We start from the raw sequence: 21,933 nt of genomic DNA on the forward strand, positions 1-21,933 counted from the left end.
TTTTCTTGCTTCAGCTGCTGTGGGCTGCTTGGGTTTCTCTCAAGGTTTTTGCCTGTCATCGTCATCTCATCAGCCTGCACACCTGGCCTAACAGAAGAGGATTACGCCGCTTCAGCAGAGCGGTGTCATACACATAAGCTGGCTAATGTTCTACTGAGTAATCAGACAGGCCCATGCAGAGAGATGGGCGCCACCCAGAGGGCTGCAGCTAAAAGTACATCTACTCCAAGAGGATGCCTCAATCTCTTTCCCCCCTCTAAGGTTTACTAGGATAGCTCTACATGATTCACAATCCAAACTAATCCTTATTGGAGCAGCCCCTCGGTCTGTCGTCTATCTGAAACAAGCCACACTAGCTCATCTCTCTATAAGGGAAAACAGCAGGTAGGTGAGGCTGCTGTGTTTGAGAAGATCATATTTAGGATATGGACTCTCACTGACATCACAAGGAGCCAAAAGCAGGAAAAAAGCAGCTGAAAAGCGGAAAGTGAGCCTTTAAAAAGCAGCCTTAAGCCTGAGCGTCACTGGGGATACTTTTACAAACCTCCCCATCTGAAAATTTGTTCAGATTTAACATTTAGAGGTGGGACTCGCCAGATACCCCACGATACGATATTATTGCAAATTTCAACATTTTGCAATATGCTGAGTATTGCAATGAAATATATTATGATTTATCACCTTATTTCAACTTTAAATTATGTCCTCAGTTAAATTTAGTCAGAATCTGTTTTATCCAGTGACATAACGTTATCTCACTTCAGTTTTGGGGGGGTTTATTTTGGATGGGAAATGAGATTGTCACCAAAACTGCCATAAATGTTGTTGTAAGATGGAATCAGGCTTCTATTGGCAAACAATTTGGCAATTACATGCAATCTGTTTGTGATAGTAAAGCAAATAACTGTGAAAAATCATCGAAAATCCAATATTTTTGATGTCTGCATAGACAGAAATTCACATGTAACGATTACTTTTCTACTCCGCAACCTTCCTCTTGTATAGGAACATAACCAGAATACAATCAGCTGGTAGCCAGTTGAGTCGAAACCCCTGGAGTTGCTGTCACTGACAGAGGCTCAGTCAGATCGTGAACAAACATTTAGTCACCGCAAGCCACTAATTTATTTATTTAATGCAGGGGTCTCAAACTCCAGTCCTCGAGGGCCGGTGTCATGCAACTTTTCCATGTGTCCCTGGTGCAACACACCTGAATACAATTAGTAGGTCATTAGCAAGAGTATAGAACTTGACTGCATGCTGAGGTGGCAACCCCTAACCCCACCTACTCAAGTAAATTTAAGTAAATGTATGTATTTGGAAACATATACTTCTAAAATACTTTTATTGCACCATGTTCATTCACTCATGAGCTGCTGTAACATGAATCAAATGGCTGAATTGCCAACTCAGCATGCAGTCAAGTTCTATAGTCTTGCTAATGACCTACTAGGTGTGTTGCAACAGGGACACATGGAAAAGTTGCAGGACAGCGGCCCCCGAGGACTGGAGTTTGAGACCCCTGATTTAATGTTTTGTGTAGCTACATGGAAGATGCTGTCCTATTTTTACTTGTGCGACTGAGCTTTACTTTTGAGCCGATTTAATCTAAGTTTTCTCAGGTAACATTATCTCAGAATGGCGGTACATGGGATGAGACCTCTTGCTTACCAGAGGATGCATGGCACGTATGTATATAATACGACTCTATATCCTACTCAGCATGCAGAATGCACCATTGTTGAGTCGTGCTAATTATTTCACTGGACTACAATCCCTGACACGTGTGCAGCCTGGAAATGTAGAGCTAACATTAATTACCAGTAGTTTGAACCTCAGATTGTACTTGCACAGATTGGGGTTTTGGGCCTTTAGGGAGAGACCCGCCTAAGTTTTGTGCATATTGAAATCAGATTAAATTTCATGTGCAATCAAGGTAAGAAAATGCATTTTAATACCATGGTTCAACATAAAGACCAGTTATCATCATGAAGTCAATATAAACAGATCCTGACCATGTAGGTGTGTAATGGTCCTTAGCCTCCAAAATGAAGCAGAAAAATGAAGTCCCGGTCTTCAGCAGCCGTTTCAATACTGTTTACATTAATTTACCCTAAAACTCATGACAAATGCCAGCAATGATTACATGTTGTGGTGAGGTATGACTTAAATAAGGGACCATATAAAGCAGACACATGGGGAAAATAAAGGCTGTGTGACCTTGAGGTGAAACTACTAGGTCCAGGTGTGAGCGGATGATGCCACGCTGGAAATGTTTTTTAAAAGAAGATTTTTTTCCAGCTTAAAGGTGTTGAAATGCTCCTCCAGAGGGAGTTGGATCACTGAACTGCGGGATTAGTCCGGACCACAACAGAGTCATGTCTGTGCATCCAGTCGTTTCACTGCAGCACTGTCTGTTTGATGACTCTCCCTTCTTTGTCAACGGCAAAGTTGTAATTCTTTGGATTGTCCAGTGCCTCCTCGATTCGTTGATCCAAGTTCTCCATGGTGATGAAGTTCTTTACTTCCTCCTGAAAGAAAATGAAAGTTTTGTCAGTTTATCACTATGTTCCCTTTGCTCTACTTGCATGGTTTGGATGCAGAAACAACCCCTACCTGCAGCTTCAAAATCTCCCTCTCTTTTTCTTTGATGAATTCTTGCTGTTCCTGTTCCCGCTGAATGGCAGCTTCAATCCTCTTGCGCTCAGCTTCCTCTGCTTCTTTCTGGACCCTCAGAATTCTGAAAGGATTTCCCCCCCAAAAAACATCACTTTTAGAATGAGACAGTTTCCATTCTACAAGGGGAAGAAAGACACAAAGAGTGCATTCATGTTCTTTATCTTCTCTGCTCACCTGGCTTTCAGCATGCGCAGGTTCTCCTCGTTGTTCCAGGCCATCAGGGCTCGGTGCTCCTCCGCCTCCTGCCTCGCCCTCTCCTCCGCCTGCGAGCCTGTCTCCTCCTCGTACTTCTTTCGTAGCACCTCCTCCTTAAACTCCAAACTGACAAACATAAAGAAAACTAAATACTCCAATTACACTGTCTGTTAACTCCAAATCTTAAAGTACACCAAGCATTTATGGTTTCATGTTTCTGAGACACTCTTAGTCACAGATTTGTGTGTAAGAGGTTCGAGAAATTGTTTAAAAAGTTGTGTTCGAGTTCAGCTTTTTTTTTAAGCAACACAGAATATCTTTAAGACTGACGGGGAGCTCACTAAGTTGGAGCATTATTTGTCACGGGAAACTGATTTTAACATACTGTGATTTAAACGTACCGGAGCGCCCTCATGATCAGCTTGTACTCCGTGTATCTCTCTTTGAGAACTACCATCTCCACCGGATCGACGGGGGGAGGCACTTTAATTCGCCCTTCTTTGGACTTGGCTACCGGGTCGTTGCGGGACTTTCGGCCCCGGACAGCTTCCACGAGCACGGCGCTCCTGGGCGCAAAGAGCCGCGCCGCCTGCACGCTCCTCCCGCCGATTACCTGGAACATGTCAGCGTCTAAATGTAGTAACAGGTGCCGAGTCCTAGATGCTAAATGTAACGCTTAATGAGAGCATTTGAGTTTGAAATCTGCGGTCTAGGTTAACATTAGGGCACGAATGTTATCGACCTAACACGGCAGCCATTTTGCTGCCCTCTGACCAGCGGAAGTGATTAGCAAAGAACGAGCTGCGCATGCTTGACTGCCTCCTGGAGGTTAGCAAAAGTTAGTTAGGTACAGAATAACCTATCAATAGTTATCAAGATAACAAACTAAGTTAAACAGCTTAATACACGTTGTTTTCTAAATATATTAAATGTGAGACACAAGAGTAAAGCCATTTCTACGAAAAATATTTTATATTATTTTATTGATATCTGTCGGATTGACATTTTCAGTGGGATAATAATTTCACGTTTGTGGAGTATTTCAATTAAGAATTGTGAATAATTATAAATCAGAAGGGGTGTCAAATGGACAAAAAGAGCCCTCCAAAGGGTCCAGTCCGGCCCCTGGATAGCTTTGTGGAAAATGTGGAACTTTCAGAGGAGGAGGTCATATATGGTGAACCTTAAACTGTATTTTAAGTTTTTGGTTTTAGTCTTTTTACTGAAGAAGAGATAACTTATGACCAGTCATACACCAGAGTAAGTAGACTACTGGATAAAGGTTAATTACAAGAAAATTAGTTTTTCTGTTGGTGGTATTCGTTTTAATAACAGAAACGTTCCTTCCTATTCACTATTTAAAATAGAAATTCCTAGTTGTTAAAAAGTAAATAATGGAATTGTTTCTGTGAATTCACAAATAATTTTTGATACAGGACAAAGTTCTACATTTCTTTATTTCCTTTAAAGTGTAAGCCCAATGAGCCCATGTTTCTTTGACATGTTTCTTTGATTTACTGCAGGAGGTATTATTGAAATTACACCTTTAAAAAGGTCTCAGGGATTAAATGTGTAGTTAAGCTTCTTTACATTGAAAGAAACAAATTTTGAGGTGTATTTTGAAAGCTTTTTAGGCAATATCTTCATTAGTTCAGCCCACTTAAGAGGAAATATAGCTGTATGTATACATTTGTTGTCTTCGTGATTCTTCTTCTTTCTTTCAAGGTTGAGCAGCTTGACGCCTGATGTCAGACCGGTGACTGATGATCCTGCTGAGGCAATATATCAACACATTACAGGTAGAGCCAGCTCACCAGCAGCATGGAATGATGGGAAATGGTGCAGTGCCGCTGTGTGTCGATCGGTGACATTGAGAGCTGTAAGTAAAAAGAAACTGTGTGGGAATGCAATCTAAAACAGCAAAATGGCACCATTGTTACTGTTATATGGAATTTTCAAGTAGGATATTTACAACAGCCTTAAACACAAATAAAAAAAAACAAACCTGGTCTCAGGTATCAAATGGTAGCTGCAATTATTTTATCATTCCTGCACATTTTATTTTTTAATTTCCCAGAATCTCTTTAATATTTGACAAAACCCCAAATATGATTGAATGAGACATTATTTTGGACACATTTGTGTTACTAAGGAATGATGTTGAGCTTTGTAAATTGGTGATTAAAAGTTTTTTAACTTTAATATGTATTTTGGACATTAGAAGGTGTCATTCAACTGCTAACTTGCATCTGGAGCTAAAATTCAGGCTGTATTAATGTCAGGGTGTGTGCTTTAGCTTTTTGTCTCCTAAACATCCTTAAAGGTGTGAAATGAAACAAAAAAATATGACACGTGCTGCAGGTGAGTTATATGTTTATTCAGCTTGTTGCCGGCTGTTACAGGTACACCAGTTACAGGTGCAGACTTTGTATTACTTTCACAGATGTAAAGCACCACATAGATCTACGATCAGCGGACAAACAACAAGGAGCTCCTGCAGTTATCGTTCGGCTTCACTGGTTAGCTGGGAATGAACTTACAGGACAAAAAAAATCTAGTGTAGTTAGACTCAAAGACACAGTACGTGATCATAAGGTGGAACCAGTAACAATTAGTCTTCCGCAGCATTTAAATGTCCAGATTGGTTTTTGCTGAAAAGTAGGAAGGCCCAAATTCACTCTGATTTGTTACTTACAGCTTTTGTGTAGACGTCAATGCAGAGGAAGACAAACTAAAAAGGACACAAATGAGTCGATAACATAATGAAAAGAAAATTTTAAGGTTACTGGTTCACTGACTACTACTACTACTACTACTACTACTACTACTACTACAAAACCAGGGATGCAGGACATTCATTGATTGGAAGAGTTCCTTGAGGAAAATCAGCTCAAACACATATAAAATCCAAGCACTGAGAGTTATAGGTTGGGTTTTTTACATCCTCATTAACAAACAATTGGTCAGGTGTTTGCACAACGAGGGTTCAGAAAGGTCAGATGGTTAACTCTACTGTTGTCTTGAATGTCATACGCGTCTGACTGAGAGGAACTCCACCAAAACAACTCTGCTGTCCGACGCAGATGTGTAACTAATGCAGTGCAGCCACGCTGCCCTTCGCAGTTTGCCTTCTACTTGATGTGTAGTGTCAGAATGTGTGTAGAAGAAGGGGGACTTCTGGTGGACCTCTTGTTTAGCACAAGGGCACAGCGGTCTTGAGAAAGGTGAGCTTTGATTTGTAGTTTGGGATTTTTTGGGTAAAGATGAAATTAATTTTGCAGGGAAAGAGGGGAAAGTGAAGGGAAGAGCATGAAAGAGGGAGAGAGGTCATGTTAGGGAGGAATTCTCAGGGTGTTCAGCTTAAAGATGAACAGGTAAGAAGATATACTCGATTTATGCCAGGGTCAGTGGCATTTAGGGTTTTAATTTAGAGCAGGAAGGGAAGGGTACGCCAGACGAATCTCCTCCCCCTCCAGGAGTTTCCTGTGAAAGTAAAGGAAAACAGATTGTTTACTGTTTATGTCTTTATATGTAGCTGAAGTAAGACAAATTAAGATAAAGTAAGAAAAAAAATCATGAAACTTTACTGAAAACAAACACTGTTGGTGTAGATGAGCAGGAAGAAGGGTGTGTGTCACCTGTATGCTGCTATTTCAATGTCAAGGGCCATCTTCACATTGAGAAGGTCTTGGTACTCTCTCAGGTAGCGCGCCATCTCCTGCTTAGCTTCAGCAATATTGCGCTCCAGCTCACTTATCCTCATCTGTAAAAGTAAAAAAACACTTCAGCTCAGTTTAAGTGTCACAGTTAGCAACAGTCTGCTTCAAGCAGGGAAATGGTAAGCAAGAGTAGCTGCTTTGGTGTGCTCTCCCAGTTTGTTTCGACTTTAACCTTGCAGACGTTCACCTGCACTGTGAGCCTGTCATTATTTCCTGCTGTGCAGTAGAGCACGGGGAGGGTTATCTGCTGCAAAGAATATATCTACATGTCATCCTGTAGATGAAAGAAACTTTATTTCTTCTTGCTGCTTTCTGAGCTTCCTCTCATTTTAGCTGTACTGGTTAACCATGTAAACACCACCTTTTCAGTTCTCTGCAGCACTCTTTCAGAAGAAAGACTCTAAAAATAGCCAAAGGAAGAAGGCTGTAAGTCTGAAACTAAAATGCATATTGGAGAATAAGGCTGAACTCCATTCTCCCTATGCAGGCTCTAATTTCTTTGCCTCACCTGGTACTTTTCCACCTCCTTCGCCTGTGTTTCTTCCAGATCTTCCAGTTGCTTATTCAGGGAGTCGATGACATTCCGGAGTGCCTCGATCTCCGAGGAGCGGGACTGGAGCAGTCTCCGGTACTCCATGGTCTCCTCCCGGATGGCGTGCACGGCCTCGTTGTTTTTGCTGGCCATCTCTGCCACGCTTGCAAACTTGCTCTGGTACCACTCCTCGGCGGCCTGCATGTTCTTGTGCGCCAGCCGCTCGTACTGAGCCCTGATGTCTCGCAGCGCGGTGGACAGATCAGGCCGGGACACCTCCATGTCTATGCTGATGTTGGCCACCTGCAGCTGGGCCTGCAGCTCTGCTTGCTCCTCTGCAAAGACTTTCTTCAGGAACACCATCTCATCGCACAGGGAGGCCACAGTGGCTTCTGCATCACAGTTGTAGACCACGGCCCTGCTCGCCTCCTCTTTGGCACTCTGCAGGGCCTCCTCGGCATCCATGCGCCGCCGTGCCTCCTCCTCATAGCGCTCCTTCATCTGCTCATACACATCGCGCAGGTAGTCCTTCTCTGCCTCCATCCTCATCTTCTCCCCATTCTCTGAGTCAATCATGGCCCTCAAACTCCGCGCCTCACCTTCATAGAGCGCCTGCAGACGGGACGGATCGTTCTGCCGCCTCCTCAGCGCATCTAGTTCAGCCAGCAGGGCTCGGTTCTGCAGCTCGAGGTGCCTCACCTTCTCAATGTAGGTGGCGAATCGGTCATTCAGGTCCACAAGCTGTGCCCTCTCCTGGGAGCGCAGGCCCAGCAGCTCTGTGTTTAGAGAGCTGGCTTGAGCCAGGTTCATCCTCTGAGATCCATCTGGAAAGGAAGAGGAGGAGGTCCTTAGGATCCTCTTACCAGATGGAGGAGCTCGTGAAGAAGGGTAGAAAGATGAAGACACGGAGGATTTGGTGGTGGTTCGGGAGCCTTTGTAGCTGTCCCAAGGGCGGCGGGTGGAGAAGAAGGAATCGTAGCTCATGATGAAGTTTTGTTGTGGATTTTTTTTTGTTTGTTTGTTTAAGAAAAGGAAATGTATGTTTCAGAAGGTTTTTTTTTATGTCCCCCTTGTTCTGCACACCATCGGTGTGGATGAGTGAGCGCTTTTGCACTGCACCAGTTCAGTGATGCTGCAGATCCTGAGCTTTTATAGAGTCACGTTGCTCCCCCCCTCCAACACAGAGAAACATCAGCGCTGTCAGCATTCACCAGGCCAATAGCAGGCTGCTGCAGTGAAGCGAGAGCAGCTTGGTTTGGAGATTCACTTTCAGCCACAGCAGGCAGTGAATGTGTGGTAGGGCAGATTTTTATTTAATGTGCTCCAAAATAGCATTGAAATCAATCATTGTTATCCCTCTATAAATTCCCAAAGGTGGTATTTTACTTTACTTTATACACTCAGCACAGGCTCAATTGCATTATCAAGCAGGGTACTTGCTTAGATGAAATATAAAAGAAACCTGGGATAGAACATATGAAAATGACTTGAAACAAAGACTTCTCCCCAACCCAGTCAGAGAAAATCAATAGTACTAGTAATAGAGAGAATAAGGGCATATACCATAAGGAACAGACAGCCATTTAAAGCATTTAATGCTCCAGGGAACAATATTTAATAATTACTACAGAGATTAATACATAGATGACATCAGAGGGATTTGTGGTGGACTTGTACTACATTTAAAAAAAATAAATTGGAACTGAATACTGAACACATGGTTCATTGTTGGTTTATTGCTTTTTGAGATATTTAACAAACAATTACTTATTCACGTTTCCTCTAGATTGTCGTCTTTCTTAACTGCCATCTGTGCTGTTGCTATGAAAGACCTTTGGTAGATATACAGCCTCCTACAATACCCTTATACTGCTTTTATTTCCAGAGTGTCTTTAGACATATCTGTTTGATCTAATTAGATTGTAAACTGATGAGTCAGGGATGTTCTTCAGCTGTCTTGACTCTGACAGTGCGTGTGGGAGACACCACTGAAGAAGAAAGTGCTACAGTATCTGTATGTGCTGACACACAGAAACCCTCCGGCTGTTTAACACTCAGAGATGAGTCAGAGTTTATGCCTAATCAGCCTTAGTATTTACTTAAAAAGAGGCATCAGGCTGATCTAGCGAATGGTTCCAATTTCTGCTCATGTTTATTGGCCATTAAAGAAAACACTTTACTCTGTTTATCACAGCAAATGTTTCTAAAGATGTCGGCAAGGTCTGCAAAACATTTAAAAAAAGACAACTCTGTTACAACTTTGAGAATCCATCCAGCGTCCTGTTAAAGGCAAGATACTCACAAAACATTTTGAGAATGAAGTGCCATACTTTATTGTTTATATTAAAGATTTTTTTTTTTTTTATTAGGTGGAAAAACTCTTTTTTTGGTGCTTATATAAGTATTTTAAACATCACATTTTAACTTGTACTCGAACCTTAAAAAGCACTGATAAGCTACACGGTGCCACTAGGTGGCAGCATTCGGCCTTCATCACTGAAGAGCGGACTTTAGACTGCATTGAAGTAGCATGTAATGTTGTAGTTTACTGTAGTCCCCAACAGAGGCTATTGAAGTATTGTTTTACATACTTCCGTGTGAAATGCATAAGTGTTATTATATAGAGAGAAGCAAAATGTGTTAAATTTAAAGTCTCTGCTGTGGTTAGTGCGGTAGCTTAATTCAAATTGATTTGTAAAAACAACATTATATATCAAAAATGTTACTGCCAATATCTTTCATAAAATATGTGACAGTTATTACAAAAATCTATAGACTTTTACTGCACAAGTTTTATTTAGGAGTTTCTGCCAAATACCTACCAGCTGTAATTCTTTGCACTTTCTTTGCAATGAAAATGCTCTCGGCTAAAAGGGTCTGTGAGTAATCCTGAACAAAATATAGTCTTGATTTAGAAGAAAACATAAGGGTTTAAAATGTAAATCATTTAATAACAAACTCCTTATGCTGCTTTTGTTTCTGTGTCCTGTTATGTCTCACTGACATGTTTGAACACAGCCATTAATGATATTATATAATTCAGTTGTATTTATATAGTGTCGCAACAACAGTCGCCTCAAGGTGTTTTTGTAAGGTAAAGACCTAGAAAGAAGAAAACATAATAATCAAACGCCCAACGAGCAAGCACTTGACAACAGTGGGAAGGAAAATCTCTTATTTAACAGGAAGAAACCTCAAGCAGAACCAGGCTCAGGGACGTCCAACCATCTGCCATGACCAATGGAGGGTGAAGTGATATTATCTGCTTCCTCAACCATGAGATGATATGACATTAAACCCCCCAAGGCAATGGATTGCAACCCCCACCCCCATCCAAAAAAAGCAAGACATTAAAAGCCATATATAAACACTGAATTTTCCAAAGATTGGATTTTTTGGGAAATGTTTCATGGTTCAGGTGTGGAAGGCTTAATTCCATAGTTAAGGTTGTCACTTAAGCAATAAAGACCAGTCCTAAAGTGCATTCCTCCACACCACACGTGAACTTAGATTCAGTCTTTAGATTCAGTAGGATATCTGGAACCAGATTAGCTGGGAATATTTTCTTGAGAACATCAAGACAACGTCTTCCAGTTTTTTGGGGTTTTTTTTAGTTTAATGTGTTTGTGTCAATATTATATGTACATATAATATAAGATATAATTTGACTTCATCTCATGACAATAATGAATCCCTTAAAAAATTCCTGGATTGAAACTCAGATTGAAACTCAGATTATTATTTTTTTTTAATTTATTTATTTATTTTGACAAATTCTATGAATAAAAAGTTGCTTAGGCAGAAAACTGAGCCGGTCACATGACCTACTTGGCGGAAGTGAAAAACAATAACATACTCATCTGAATGAAGATTTTAGGGGCTTTCTGTAATAAGATCAGCGCTTAAAACATGTTATCAACCAGAACGGACTTTAAAAGATACACATAGACCATAAATTTAAAAAATAAAAAGAGAAAGAATGACTTACGTACACACACTTTTCCAGTGGATCATAAAGTTTTGTCTAAAGATTTAAAAACGTTTTTAGTGATATCTGCATTCAAGCGTTCAAGGCTTTGAGCACTAGGTGGCGCAGTTGCACTGCATGCCAGTGTGGCAGCTGTAGATGGTTCCAGATGAAATAGTTTTGTGAATAAATTTATTTCCCCACTTACCTTTGACAGCATACGTTCAACTTAAGATGCTGTCATCACCTGCTGCAGGCTCTGCCTACAGATACCATAATCATGATCGTGTCAGCTTAAGTCTTGTACAGTCAAACAAATCTGCAAATTCCATGTTTATTCAGAGGTCATTTACAGCGAATATATTTCCCAGTGGTACATAAGGTAAAAATAAGTACATAAAACATTTTAGTTGACAGATAGACTTTGGAATGTCAGGCTTTTCATTGCTAAAATCGTTTGTACGTTTACAAGAATTGCAGGTGCACATTTCCACGTTTAAAAAACAAAACAAAAACAAGTCAGTGTGTGTACTTGAACTATATGACAGAAATGAAAGAGGAACTGAGCGGCGAGTCAGATCTCACCTCCAGTGTTTTACATTCACTTGAAATGTGTAAGATGCCTATTTACACGAAATCACATAAAGAATATCAGACATGAGCGACGTATAAACTACAGAAATTTACCTTTAGGCTAAGTTGCAATACAAAAAGTGTATTCCTTTGGTAGAAAACATTGATCTCAAGGAAGGGAGAAAAAAACATGTGCAGGACATAAAGAAGTAGATCTTGCATCTCTTGCACGGCCTGTCACACTTCTTACATCCATGGGGCCAATGGGCTGTGGGACTAAACATTCACCTCATATCAGGAGTGCTGCATATTCATTTATGTTGGCAAGAGCAGCCCGCTGACATACTCTGGGCTGTTTGCACTGGCACTGCGTTACTTGAAACACAGCAACTTCTGATTATAGCATGAAGGCGATCATTCACAGGTCGATCTGTACAGTACTTTGGTTCATTTTTTTAATCACCAAGTCTTTAAGAGTGCTGGGGGTTATATTACGCGCAGTGCGTCCAAGTGTAAACTATGTGCCCACAGTTACAGTATAGACAGAAACATTGGAAAAGAAGCTGTTACATATACAAAAAGAAAAAAAAGAATAGAAATCTTGTTTTCTTCTGATCGTTTCTTTCTTTTTCCAGACTTGTCTTGTGCGTCAAATGGAGCTATTTTACTGCCATACACATTAGTAATTTCAGACAGTGCAACTCAAACGTCATTAACTTCATCTGCTCGCTCAGAAGATTTTCAGCCGTTTGCCAATCGCTCTGCCCCCCTTTGCCACTCTCTGGCTCGGCTGGTCTTTAGAAAGCGGGCAGTACTTGATGGTGTGCGCATTGTCACCGTTGGCACTGCAGAGGGGGCAGGTGTACGCCCGGAGGATGGGGCAAAGCACTCTGCCGTCCGCTGTCTTCAGGATATGGGTGCCGTAAACTTCCTCTGGTGCGCCGTTATTCCGACAGAAGACGCACACTTTGGGCTCCGGTTTGCCCCTCTGAGCCTGTTTGCGTCTTCGGTCCATGGCGAGCAGGTCGAAGCCAGAGAAGCTTCCCTTGTATGAGGGGGAATCTCTTTCCCCCAGCTGCGAATCACTAGCGAGGTGTTCGTATGGCCTGAGAAGCGAGATGCGCTCTTTGAGATCATAGATGGAGATCGGCGGGGAGCTCGGGGCCGCGCAGTAGCAGTCCAAGGGTCCGTCGTTGGTGTCCCTGCCGTGCCCAATTACGCAGGAGCAAACCGGGGAATCGTCCTCCAGTCCCAAAGTCGCTTTAAGAGACTCGGTTATAGAGTTAGGGCTGAAGGGCGGACTGTTGATCTTATTTTTGGCGACAAGTGTCGACAGCCCGAGGTAGTCGTTCCAAAAATTAAAGGTGTAATCATAAGGAGACCGCGCGTCCAGGTAACCGCGGTCTAAGAAATCCATCCTGTCAGAGCCGCACAGTTTAACGTCCACACTAATGAATAGGCGTTTTGGATTGGATGGCTGTCAGCATGGGGATCCAGTGGAGGGTTCCTCTCTCTGCTCCTGCTGGGTCTACTTTGCAGAACATTGAGCATGCAGGCGCTGTTAAGTTGCCCAGAATAAAACACGGGGGCGTGGTTTGGTTCAAGTTGATTTTCTCTGTGGCCCCATAGGAGGGTCTACAGAGCAGGGAGTGACTGAGCTAGGAAATCATTTCCCCTCCCATAATATGACGATTAGCACCGAAATCTCTTTGTGTTAAAAGAAAGTAAGCGACCCTGTTGGTTGGGTTTGAAAGAAATCAGCTGTTACTCTGTTGAACTGATGTGACTGGTTTTATGACATCTTGTCAATTTACTTTTCCCCCTTCGCTTTTTAGGATAGATAGATAGATAGATAGATAGATAGATAGATAGATAGATAGATAGATCAGAGTGGATTTGACCTGTCTTCCAGTGAATTTTTTGTATCCTCAACTTTTTCTAAGCTGCTTTTTAAAATTTTACGTGATAGAGGGTCAAAGGAGTTCTTAAAAATCATTCTGCACTGCAGAATTCTGTATCATCCTCCTGATGGTAGCAGTTCACACCGAGAGTACAGATTGTGGTTCTAAACAGTGTGAATGATCTTTCTGACCAAAGATTTACAGTGCAGCCTGGTGAAGTTGTTATCCATGCAGATATTGTGATAGTTGTCAAACTGGATTTGTGTAGTTGGTTGGTTTTTAATAATAGTGCTGCTCAGACCAGCATCATATTTAACCCTTGTGTTGTCCTCGGGTCAAAAATGACCCCTAGGTGAATGGCAAACAAGTATATGGGAATCCCGAGGACAACACAAGGGTCATAAGAATAATCTCGCCTTGTTTGTGTCACACCAATCGACAAACCGCCTTACATTTGAATGATACATGCTTATATTTTCATTCTTATAGACTCAACTCAGCACAGCAGACTTTACTTATTTTCTCAGATGTATCTCCTCCACAGCCACAGAATCATGGCAGGAGGGTTGAATTTTCCATCTGCGCTCTATTGCACTTTTGATGACATTAAATGAGATATTTGTTTAGCTTCTTTTTTAATCTTCAACTTGTAAATCGAGGCTTGTTAATATCAGTATAACATACTGTAGCCTGAAAAGTAAAACTCACAAAGATGCCAAAACTGTCACAAGGTGTCACAAGTAGGAACTCTTTGATTTAGGGAGGGAGGGAGGTCACAAGCCCTGAACAATAGATTATGATGTGTCTTAAAGAATAGGTCATATTAGACTTTGTCCTACCATATCTCATACTGGAATCACATTATGAATGAGTCTTATAACCAATATGGATAGAGGAATCGCTACAGCAACCAAAACCTCTTCTTTTGTGCATATGGGCATATGAGAATTGATTTAATGCTTGTTCCTTAGACTAAAAGTCCCAAAAGTTTGTTTTGTGCAATGCCTTATACAACTTTAATGACAATAACTTTCTAGTTTGAATGAGTTGGGGATACATCAGTAGCTGAAGAGACAAAAAATAAAAGAGTGCCACATAGTGGAACTAGGAAAATTCAAAAAGTGTAGGACATAGTGATGTAACGCCTCAAGAAGCAGTGACCTTTAAGCGCACACACACAAAAAACATCTTGTGCTTGACCACTGTAGCAGATTCCATCCTTCACCGATGATGAACCTGTCACTTCTGCATGAAGCTGCACATGTTCTGCTTCCCCTGAGCCCACGGCTTGGTGCTCACAACCAGTCCTCCTCTGCTCCATTGTCTCGTCCCTGTAGCAGGCCGTTTAACTTCATTAATATGCATTAAAACGGAGTGTGCCACATCTGTGTATGTGTGTGTGTGTGTGTGTGTGTGTGTGTGTGTGTGTGTGTGTGTGTGTGTGTGTGTGTGTGTGTGTGTGTGTGTGTCAGTCAAAGCCCTGTAAGGAGGGCGCCCAAAAAAAGAGCTTGATAACTGGCCCGACTGCTGGGACAATGACAGTGTTACTATTTTTGTCACACCCTCAAGTGAAATATTAAGGACAGTGAAAATTGAGACAGAAGTCATTTGCATGTCTTATATTTTCAAATTGGAGCTCAGATTAATTTTCTGACTGTGGTGGTTTTCATTGATGAAATAAAACCCGTAACGGTCTGCTGCAGATTTAGACTTAGTCTGTGGATATGATTCTGCGATTCGTTTACAGGAAAACAGAAACGGCGTCGTTTTGTAAGCCACTTTGGTGCGCCTTATAAATGTGCTTGTTTATAGGTTCATGTTCAGCCGCTGGGAATATATATTGTGGAATAAGACCTGTATTTGGGTCACAAAAGGGGGGGGGGTGAGTTTCATTCTAAATCATGCCAAAATCTTCAAGAAAATATGCGTGCATCCAAAATTTGCACGGGCCTATAAATCCTGGGAAGGCTTCTTTTAAAAGCGATTACATTCGCTGCTGCTGCGAAAGTTTCCAGTGAGTGTAAGACGGCGCAAAAGCATGAAGAAAATCATGTTAGCGAGACAGTTTCTTGTATGTGAGAATAAATTATCATCAGAATACACCACATGGTCTCTTTTCAAGGTCACCTCCAGCTCTGCATGCACAAAGGAAATCATGAGAGAGCATTTAAAAGATGAATGGCTGCCATATCACAATGGATAAATTGCGCGGGGGCCAATATGACATGTGGCTCTGCTGCTTTGGGCCTACCCTTTATTATTCTTAATGCAAAACGTGTTTGGCAGCAACAAAGGAAGTATTGATAATGAATATGAAATGCATTTATTTATTTTTACATTAGAAGATTTTATTTCAGACTCACACTACTTGAAAGCAGGGCAACAGCAGAAAGGTTTCTGGCATGAGAGGAGAATAGGCAAGTTCATTTATAAAAAGCCTTTTAAAAGACAGGTCAGCTCATAGGTGCTTTACACAGTAAAGCAGTAAAGAAGAGAAATGTTTGATTAGTTAGTAAGTCATGATGCAGTTAACTGCATCCATTTTCTTAGCTTAAGCTTACGGGGCTGCCAGAATCTATCCCAGCTGTCATGGGGCCAACACAGAAAGTGAGACAAGCACACACACTCACATCCAAACCTACGGCCAGTTTGAAATCACCAATTAACCACAGAGCATGTCTTTTACTGTGGGAGGAAGCAGCTTTACTAGCAGGCACAGTGAAGCCATGCAAACCCCACACAGAAAGACAAAAGAAAACAAGGTGGCTCTTATTGTGGATTTAAATGTTACGTCTTTAAGAGAAGCTAACATATAAATCACTGGTAGTCATCTACTGCAGCTTTAATATAGTTGCAGCCCAGTGCTGGTCTGCTCTCTGAAAGATGGAATAAACCTACGGTACTTGATTTATGTTTTTTGGAGTAAAAACCTTTGAACGTGAGTGTAAAGTGCAACTTTAGAGCAGAAGTAATACGATCAAAAGTTATCGTCACCTCTGATATATCCTATGTACAGTTTACTTCGTATTAACGAACATTGTGCACATGTGATTTTCTTACATTCAATATGCTCCTAAGGAAAACACAAAGGGGCGTTGCCTTTGTTACTGCTGTATTTGGGGTTTAAATGGAGGTCATTGATAAGAAATATGCTGTTGTAAATTACTAGGTTTCATTCGCTGGAGACAGAGTTGATATTTGAAACAATAACTTCTAATATTTTAGCTTTTTTTAAAAAAAAAAAAAAAATTGTCCACAATGGCCACATAACAAGAAGAACTGAAATGCGTCATTTACATTTTAAGCAATAAGAGTCACTTGAAAACAATGAACGATAAGCTTAAACTGGTAACTGGCCAAGATAACAATAAGTAATCACTACTTCCATTGTAGCCAACCAGCAGTAACAAATGTTGCTTTGTTCACATAAAATGTGGCCATTGTTTAACTGTGTTTACTTCACAGCCCTGTCTGGCCTCAACACAGGCTCATTGCAGAGTGCGAGCCACAGCTAGTGTTTTTTTTTTTTCTTTGTTTTACACGGATAAAGCTACAATAAATGCAGGGACTCTGGCTTGCAATGGGTTAAAAAAATCTTCATGCATAAATACGGCTTCAGAGTGAGATGATGGTACCCAGAGGCCTCCCAGGCAGCTCTGTCTGCTCTACAGCCGAGGCAGAGATGGGCAGCCGCTGCATCCCCATTCATCACTGTCAAGTTGAATAGAAAATTAACAAATCCGTTAATTAAAAGACCTCTCTAGACTCTAGTGTGTTTGTGTGTGTGTGAATGTGTGTGGTGGTGTGTGTGTAACTCGTGCCAGCTGCACTGCTTCATTGTGCAAGCTACAGCAGCCTGGCACAAGAGACACACACAACACTCCCTTCAATGCTAACATACACATGCACACAAACACCCACCGCTCCTGCCGACCCCTGCCATTCCTGCCGCTGCATTAATTACATAAACTGCATAATGTGGCCAGCCTGAGCTTCATTTCATTCCCAATCTCTGTCTGTCCCCAGACACAGACTAGGGTAGGGAATCAGTTGGGGCTTTGATCCCTGACCTCTGCCTCCTCTCGTGGGAATATAAGCCTGCGCCCCTAACGGTCATCCATCTGCACACACCCCCAAGACCCCCAGCTCCTAGATTCAGCCCAACCCCAGACACGTGTCACTGTCACCAGCAGCAATAGGGAGCGCTAAACGAGCCAAGGTCAACCTGAAATTAGGGGGTGTCTTTCGCCCTGTCAAGTGCTTTGTCACAACCAACAACTCGCTGAATGCCGCCTGCTATTACTTACCCCAAGACTCCACCCATTCCCCTCAACAGCACGCATTCACGTATTCACACACATGTACTTAATACCCTCTCAACATGGCTGAAGTGGTATGACTGAAAGCACTGTTCATCTGCATGTACATCTTGAGATTGGTGGACATTTTTTTTTATTTAAAGCTGATTCCATGATACACGTTTTAAAATCCATTCCTTAAAATTGAGAGCTGGACTAATTAATCAGCAATTACATGTATTGTGTTTTAAAATTCACGATATCTCTGGCATACACCTCAAACCTACGACGGTTCCACCTTATCCCAATAGAGTTTGGCAGTTTCTTTGTTTTATATACAGATATTGCAAAATGATTCATTGATAAATTATAAAACAGTCAGCAGATCAGCAAATTTTCTTCTTCTTTTACTTTACACATCTTTAAAGAAAGGCTGGGATTATTGCTAATTCCAGGTCATTTCTGCAGATGGCCGCCTCTTTCTGAGCCTGGTTCTGCTGGAGTTTTCTTCCTATTAAAAGGGACTTTTTCCTTCCCACTGACGCCAAAGTGCTTGCTCATAGGGGGGTCATATGATTGTTGGGTTTTTCTCTGTATGTATCATTGTTGGGTCTACCTTACAATATAAAGCACCTTGTTGTTGTGATTTGACGGTGTATAAATGAAACTGAATTGAAATTGAATTGAAATTAAGGGTTTGTTTGGCAACAAATCATAGCTTGCTTAACCCGATTGTGTAGCCTACAGTTGGCTAATTTTGTCTGACCAAAAGCCAAAAGTGTGTTACTATGTCACCACATAAAAAACGATGGCAGATGAAGTAAAAACAACAATATTATATGAAATGGCAGATGAAGCTATTTTCATTTTGTGCCTGCTTTGCAAAGTACCTTCCATGATGGGGCGATGGTGGCTCAAGAGTTGGCAGTTCGTCTTGTAATTGGAAGGTTGCTGGTTCGAGCCCTGGCTTGGACAGTCTCGGTTGTTGTGTCCTTGGGCAAGACACTTCACCCGTTGCCTACTGGTGGTGGTCAGAGGTCGCGGTGGCGCCAGTGTCCGGCAGCCTCGCCTCTGTCCCTGTGCCCCAGGGCAGCTGTGGCTACAATGTAGTTTGCCATCACCTGTGTGTGAATGACTGAATGTAGTCTAAAGCGCTTTGGGGTCCATAGGGACTAAGTAAAGTGCTATACAAATACAGGCCATTTACCATTTTAAAGTTGCATATATATATATATATATATATATATATATATATATATATATATATATATATATATATATATATATATATATATATATATATATATATATAACTGCTAAATAAGGGACCATTGCTGAGGTCACTGGCTGTAACTAAACATGTCACCACAAGGAGAGCAGAGGAGGAGAAGAAGGGACGTTGTGGGGCATGGATCAGAAACTTGTTTAACTCACCAAATCTGCAGATTAGAGCGGGAAGTGGTCAAAGGGCTTAGAGTATATCGGTACAATGGGGCAGAGGGGATTAGAAGTGGATTCACTGAGCCCCTGCGATGCCCTTCATCTCTGGGGGTCCAGCCAGAGCACCTTTGTTGGGTTAACTAACGGCACTTCCCATGGACGCAGTGAGCAGGCCAATCCCTTTTTAATGATGCAGGGAAAATTCCATTGGCCCTGATTATCACAATGCATTCGAGAGCCACCATTGTCCCACACATCATGTCAAGCTTTTAAACTGTGCAGCCAGGCGAGTGGGCTGCGTGGTGATTGAAGTCCGTTTGTAGCGTTTTAGCCAGGCTAGAAAGAGCCTCCGCTAAAACAATGCTGATATCCACATCTATTTTATGGTTGGAGCATAATGCCTGGGCTTTAATTGCCATTGTGGCCACCGATGCTTTAAATAAATGCAGTCGTCTTGAGTTTAATGGTTTGTAACAAAGCACTATAAGATGGTGAGACTGTAAAGGTAAAAGGTTTAATATCCTGTGGTTCCAGCGCTGTGGAGATTGAAGTCTTAGTGATGAATTCCTCAGTTGCAGAGGTGATCTGCAGAGAAATTGTCAGCGCAATTGACCTAAAACTTAAAAAGTAGCTGCACAGATATTGGTTTCACACTTTTCTCATAGATTAATTTTCAGAAAAAGCTTTTAAAACGGTCATGATAATAAAAAAAAATGAATAACTGATGCCTCAGAAAGAGTTGAGCTAGAGTCAATAATAAGTCTTGTCTGTGTTGCACTTTCCTTGCTGATGATGGTTGACACCCAAGTGTTTATACACCAATCTGCATTTAATCATTAATTATTATTAATCTCTGTCTCTCTTCCATGGCATGTGTTTTGCCCTGTTTCCCTCACCTCACCCCCAACTGGTCACAGCAGATAACTGCCTCCTCCCTGAGCCTGGTTCTGCTGGAGGTTTTTTCCCCACTGTGGCCAAGTGCTTGGTCACAAGGGGTGGTCTGATTGTTGAGGTTTTCAAGGGTCTTTACCTTACAGTATAGAGCACTTGAGGTAACTCATGTTGTGGGTGGTGTTATATAAATTAAACTGAAAAATTGAATTGAATTGGTGTACTGGCCAGTGGCAAAAGCAGTTGGTTATCCAAGTCTACCATTTTGGTTCACCCTCAAGAGCTTTTGCATAGCTTTTCGTGAAATTTCTTACAAACTTTCATCATAGTCTGCAGCGTATTGCTATTAATATGCTAGCGATTTTCCCCCTAGGACAACTAGCAGGTCAGAGTTTTCCTTTACCAGTTTCAAAATCTTGACATATAGTGAACACAGACTGTTTCAAGTTGCCCACTCAGTGTAGTGAACTGACAGCTGGAGGATGATATACAAAACTATTTCAGGCATTTAGCGCTGTCATTCTGTTTAGCTAGTCCAGTATTTTGGTGATATTCCCATTACATCTGGAAGCTAACTGATTAAGCACATAAATTTGGTTACACCGCTAACAATGCCATATGCATGCATCCACAGTGTTAAAGTAAAAGTGAGTTCAGTGCACTGTGTATGAAGTGGTGAGATTATCTGCTTATTGCAAGTTAAGTGTTGTCCTTTGTTTGCTCCGTGCTTAAACCCTTTAGTTTAGCTCTAAAATGCAGTGAACTCAATCCCTCCTACCTCCAGACCATTAGATCTCTGAGGCAGATGTGTCTTGGCCCTATCAGCACACGCTCGGCTGTCTCTTGTGATCTTTCAGCTATGCAGCTGCTGTCATGTCAGTGCTCTCTCTCTCTCTCATCTTGCATTTGGTTTCCTGAAACTGAATTACAAAGAAACTGTAAACTTAAAGGGAACAGCTTTGGGTTCATTTGGGTTTGTGGCTTAAATAGCTGAATGGGAAAGTCATTCTCGGTTTGTACATCTATCATGTGATACTTCATAGTCACATTTGATCTAGCTTTTATATTGAGGTGGAGGTTTGGGATCTAATGGAGGTGGTCTGATGAAATAAAAAAGACAGAAAGTAGGATGTTGTTTTGTTTTTAACATATTTTTTTATTGTTTGTGAATGCAGTCTGTCTACACCTCCAGTCATGTTTGTTCTCTTGCTGTCTATTCATAAGCAGGGGAATATAATTCGATGAAGCTTTGTATGTTTTTTTTAATTTAGTCTTTGTGTTTATAATAGTGGTCCTTTGTACATATCAAAGAGTGAAATTATGTATCCAAAAATAAGTTGTTTTGGAGTTGACATCAATACCCGATTTTTCCTGATGTCAGATTTTATTATAGGTGGTACAGATATGCCAACAGGTTGGTTGTTTTTGACACCAATAATAAAAAATACACCATCAAATACACCATTTTTAGTTACTTGTTTAAATGATCACTTGCGCAATAATTACCTTTTCACCCTGTTAGATCAAAATAGAAGTTCTTTCTTTGTCTGTTGAACATAAAGCCACAGTCAGCAGCTGTTTAACAAAAATAGTTCTACCTACTAACTTTACTAAAGTTTGCTTATCTCAGTAGTTAAAGAGGTACAAACCCCTTGTTTAACTCAACTCAAATAAAATGTGAAAACAGTTATTCATGGTATGGAAATATACCACAGCATTAAATCCACCTGTATGTAGG

General features: G+C 41.3%; 3 protein-coding genes across 3 annotated transcripts; all 3 read right to left on the reverse strand.

Moving 5' to 3' along the window:
- Nucleotides 1-1,931: 1,931 nt before the first annotated feature.
- Nucleotides 1,932-3,640, reverse strand: mrps26 (mitochondrial ribosomal protein S26). Its single transcript, XM_063499261.1, has 4 exons — nt 3,276-3,640; nt 2,854-3,000; nt 2,617-2,740; nt 1,932-2,531 (listed from the first exon to the last, which is right to left on the reverse strand). The coding sequence occupies exons 1-4, from the start codon at nt 3,494-3,496 to the stop codon at nt 2,400-2,402; spliced, it is 624 nt and encodes a 207-aa protein (XP_063355331.1). The 5' UTR covers nt 3,497-3,640; the 3' UTR covers nt 1,932-2,399.
- Nucleotides 3,641-5,235: 1,595 nt separating this feature from the next.
- Nucleotides 5,236-8,259, reverse strand: neff2 (neuronal intermediate filament family member 2). The gene is made up of 3 exons (XM_063499260.1): nt 7,102-8,259; nt 6,513-6,637; nt 5,236-6,357 (listed from the first exon to the last, which is right to left on the reverse strand). The coding sequence occupies exons 1-3, from the start codon at nt 8,107-8,109 to the stop codon at nt 6,297-6,299; spliced, it is 1,194 nt and encodes a 397-aa protein (XP_063355330.1). The 5' UTR covers nt 8,110-8,259; the 3' UTR covers nt 5,236-6,296.
- A 2,671-nt stretch (nt 8,260-10,930) lies between these two features.
- On the reverse strand, nt 10,931-13,198 carry LOC134645034 (nanos homolog 1-like). The gene has a single exon (XM_063498270.1). It carries the CDS (start codon nt 13,080-13,082, stop codon nt 12,396-12,398), a length of 687 nt encoding a protein of 228 aa, XP_063354340.1. The 5' UTR covers nt 13,083-13,198; the 3' UTR covers nt 10,931-12,395.
- Between the last annotated feature and the right edge of the window lie 8,735 nt (nt 13,199-21,933).

Source organism: Pelmatolapia mariae, linkage group LG16_19 (assembly GCF_036321145.2).
Source record: "Pelmatolapia mariae isolate MD_Pm_ZW linkage group LG16_19, Pm_UMD_F_2, whole genome shotgun sequence".
Taxonomy (NCBI): domain Eukaryota; kingdom Metazoa; phylum Chordata; class Actinopteri; order Cichliformes; family Cichlidae; genus Pelmatolapia; species Pelmatolapia mariae.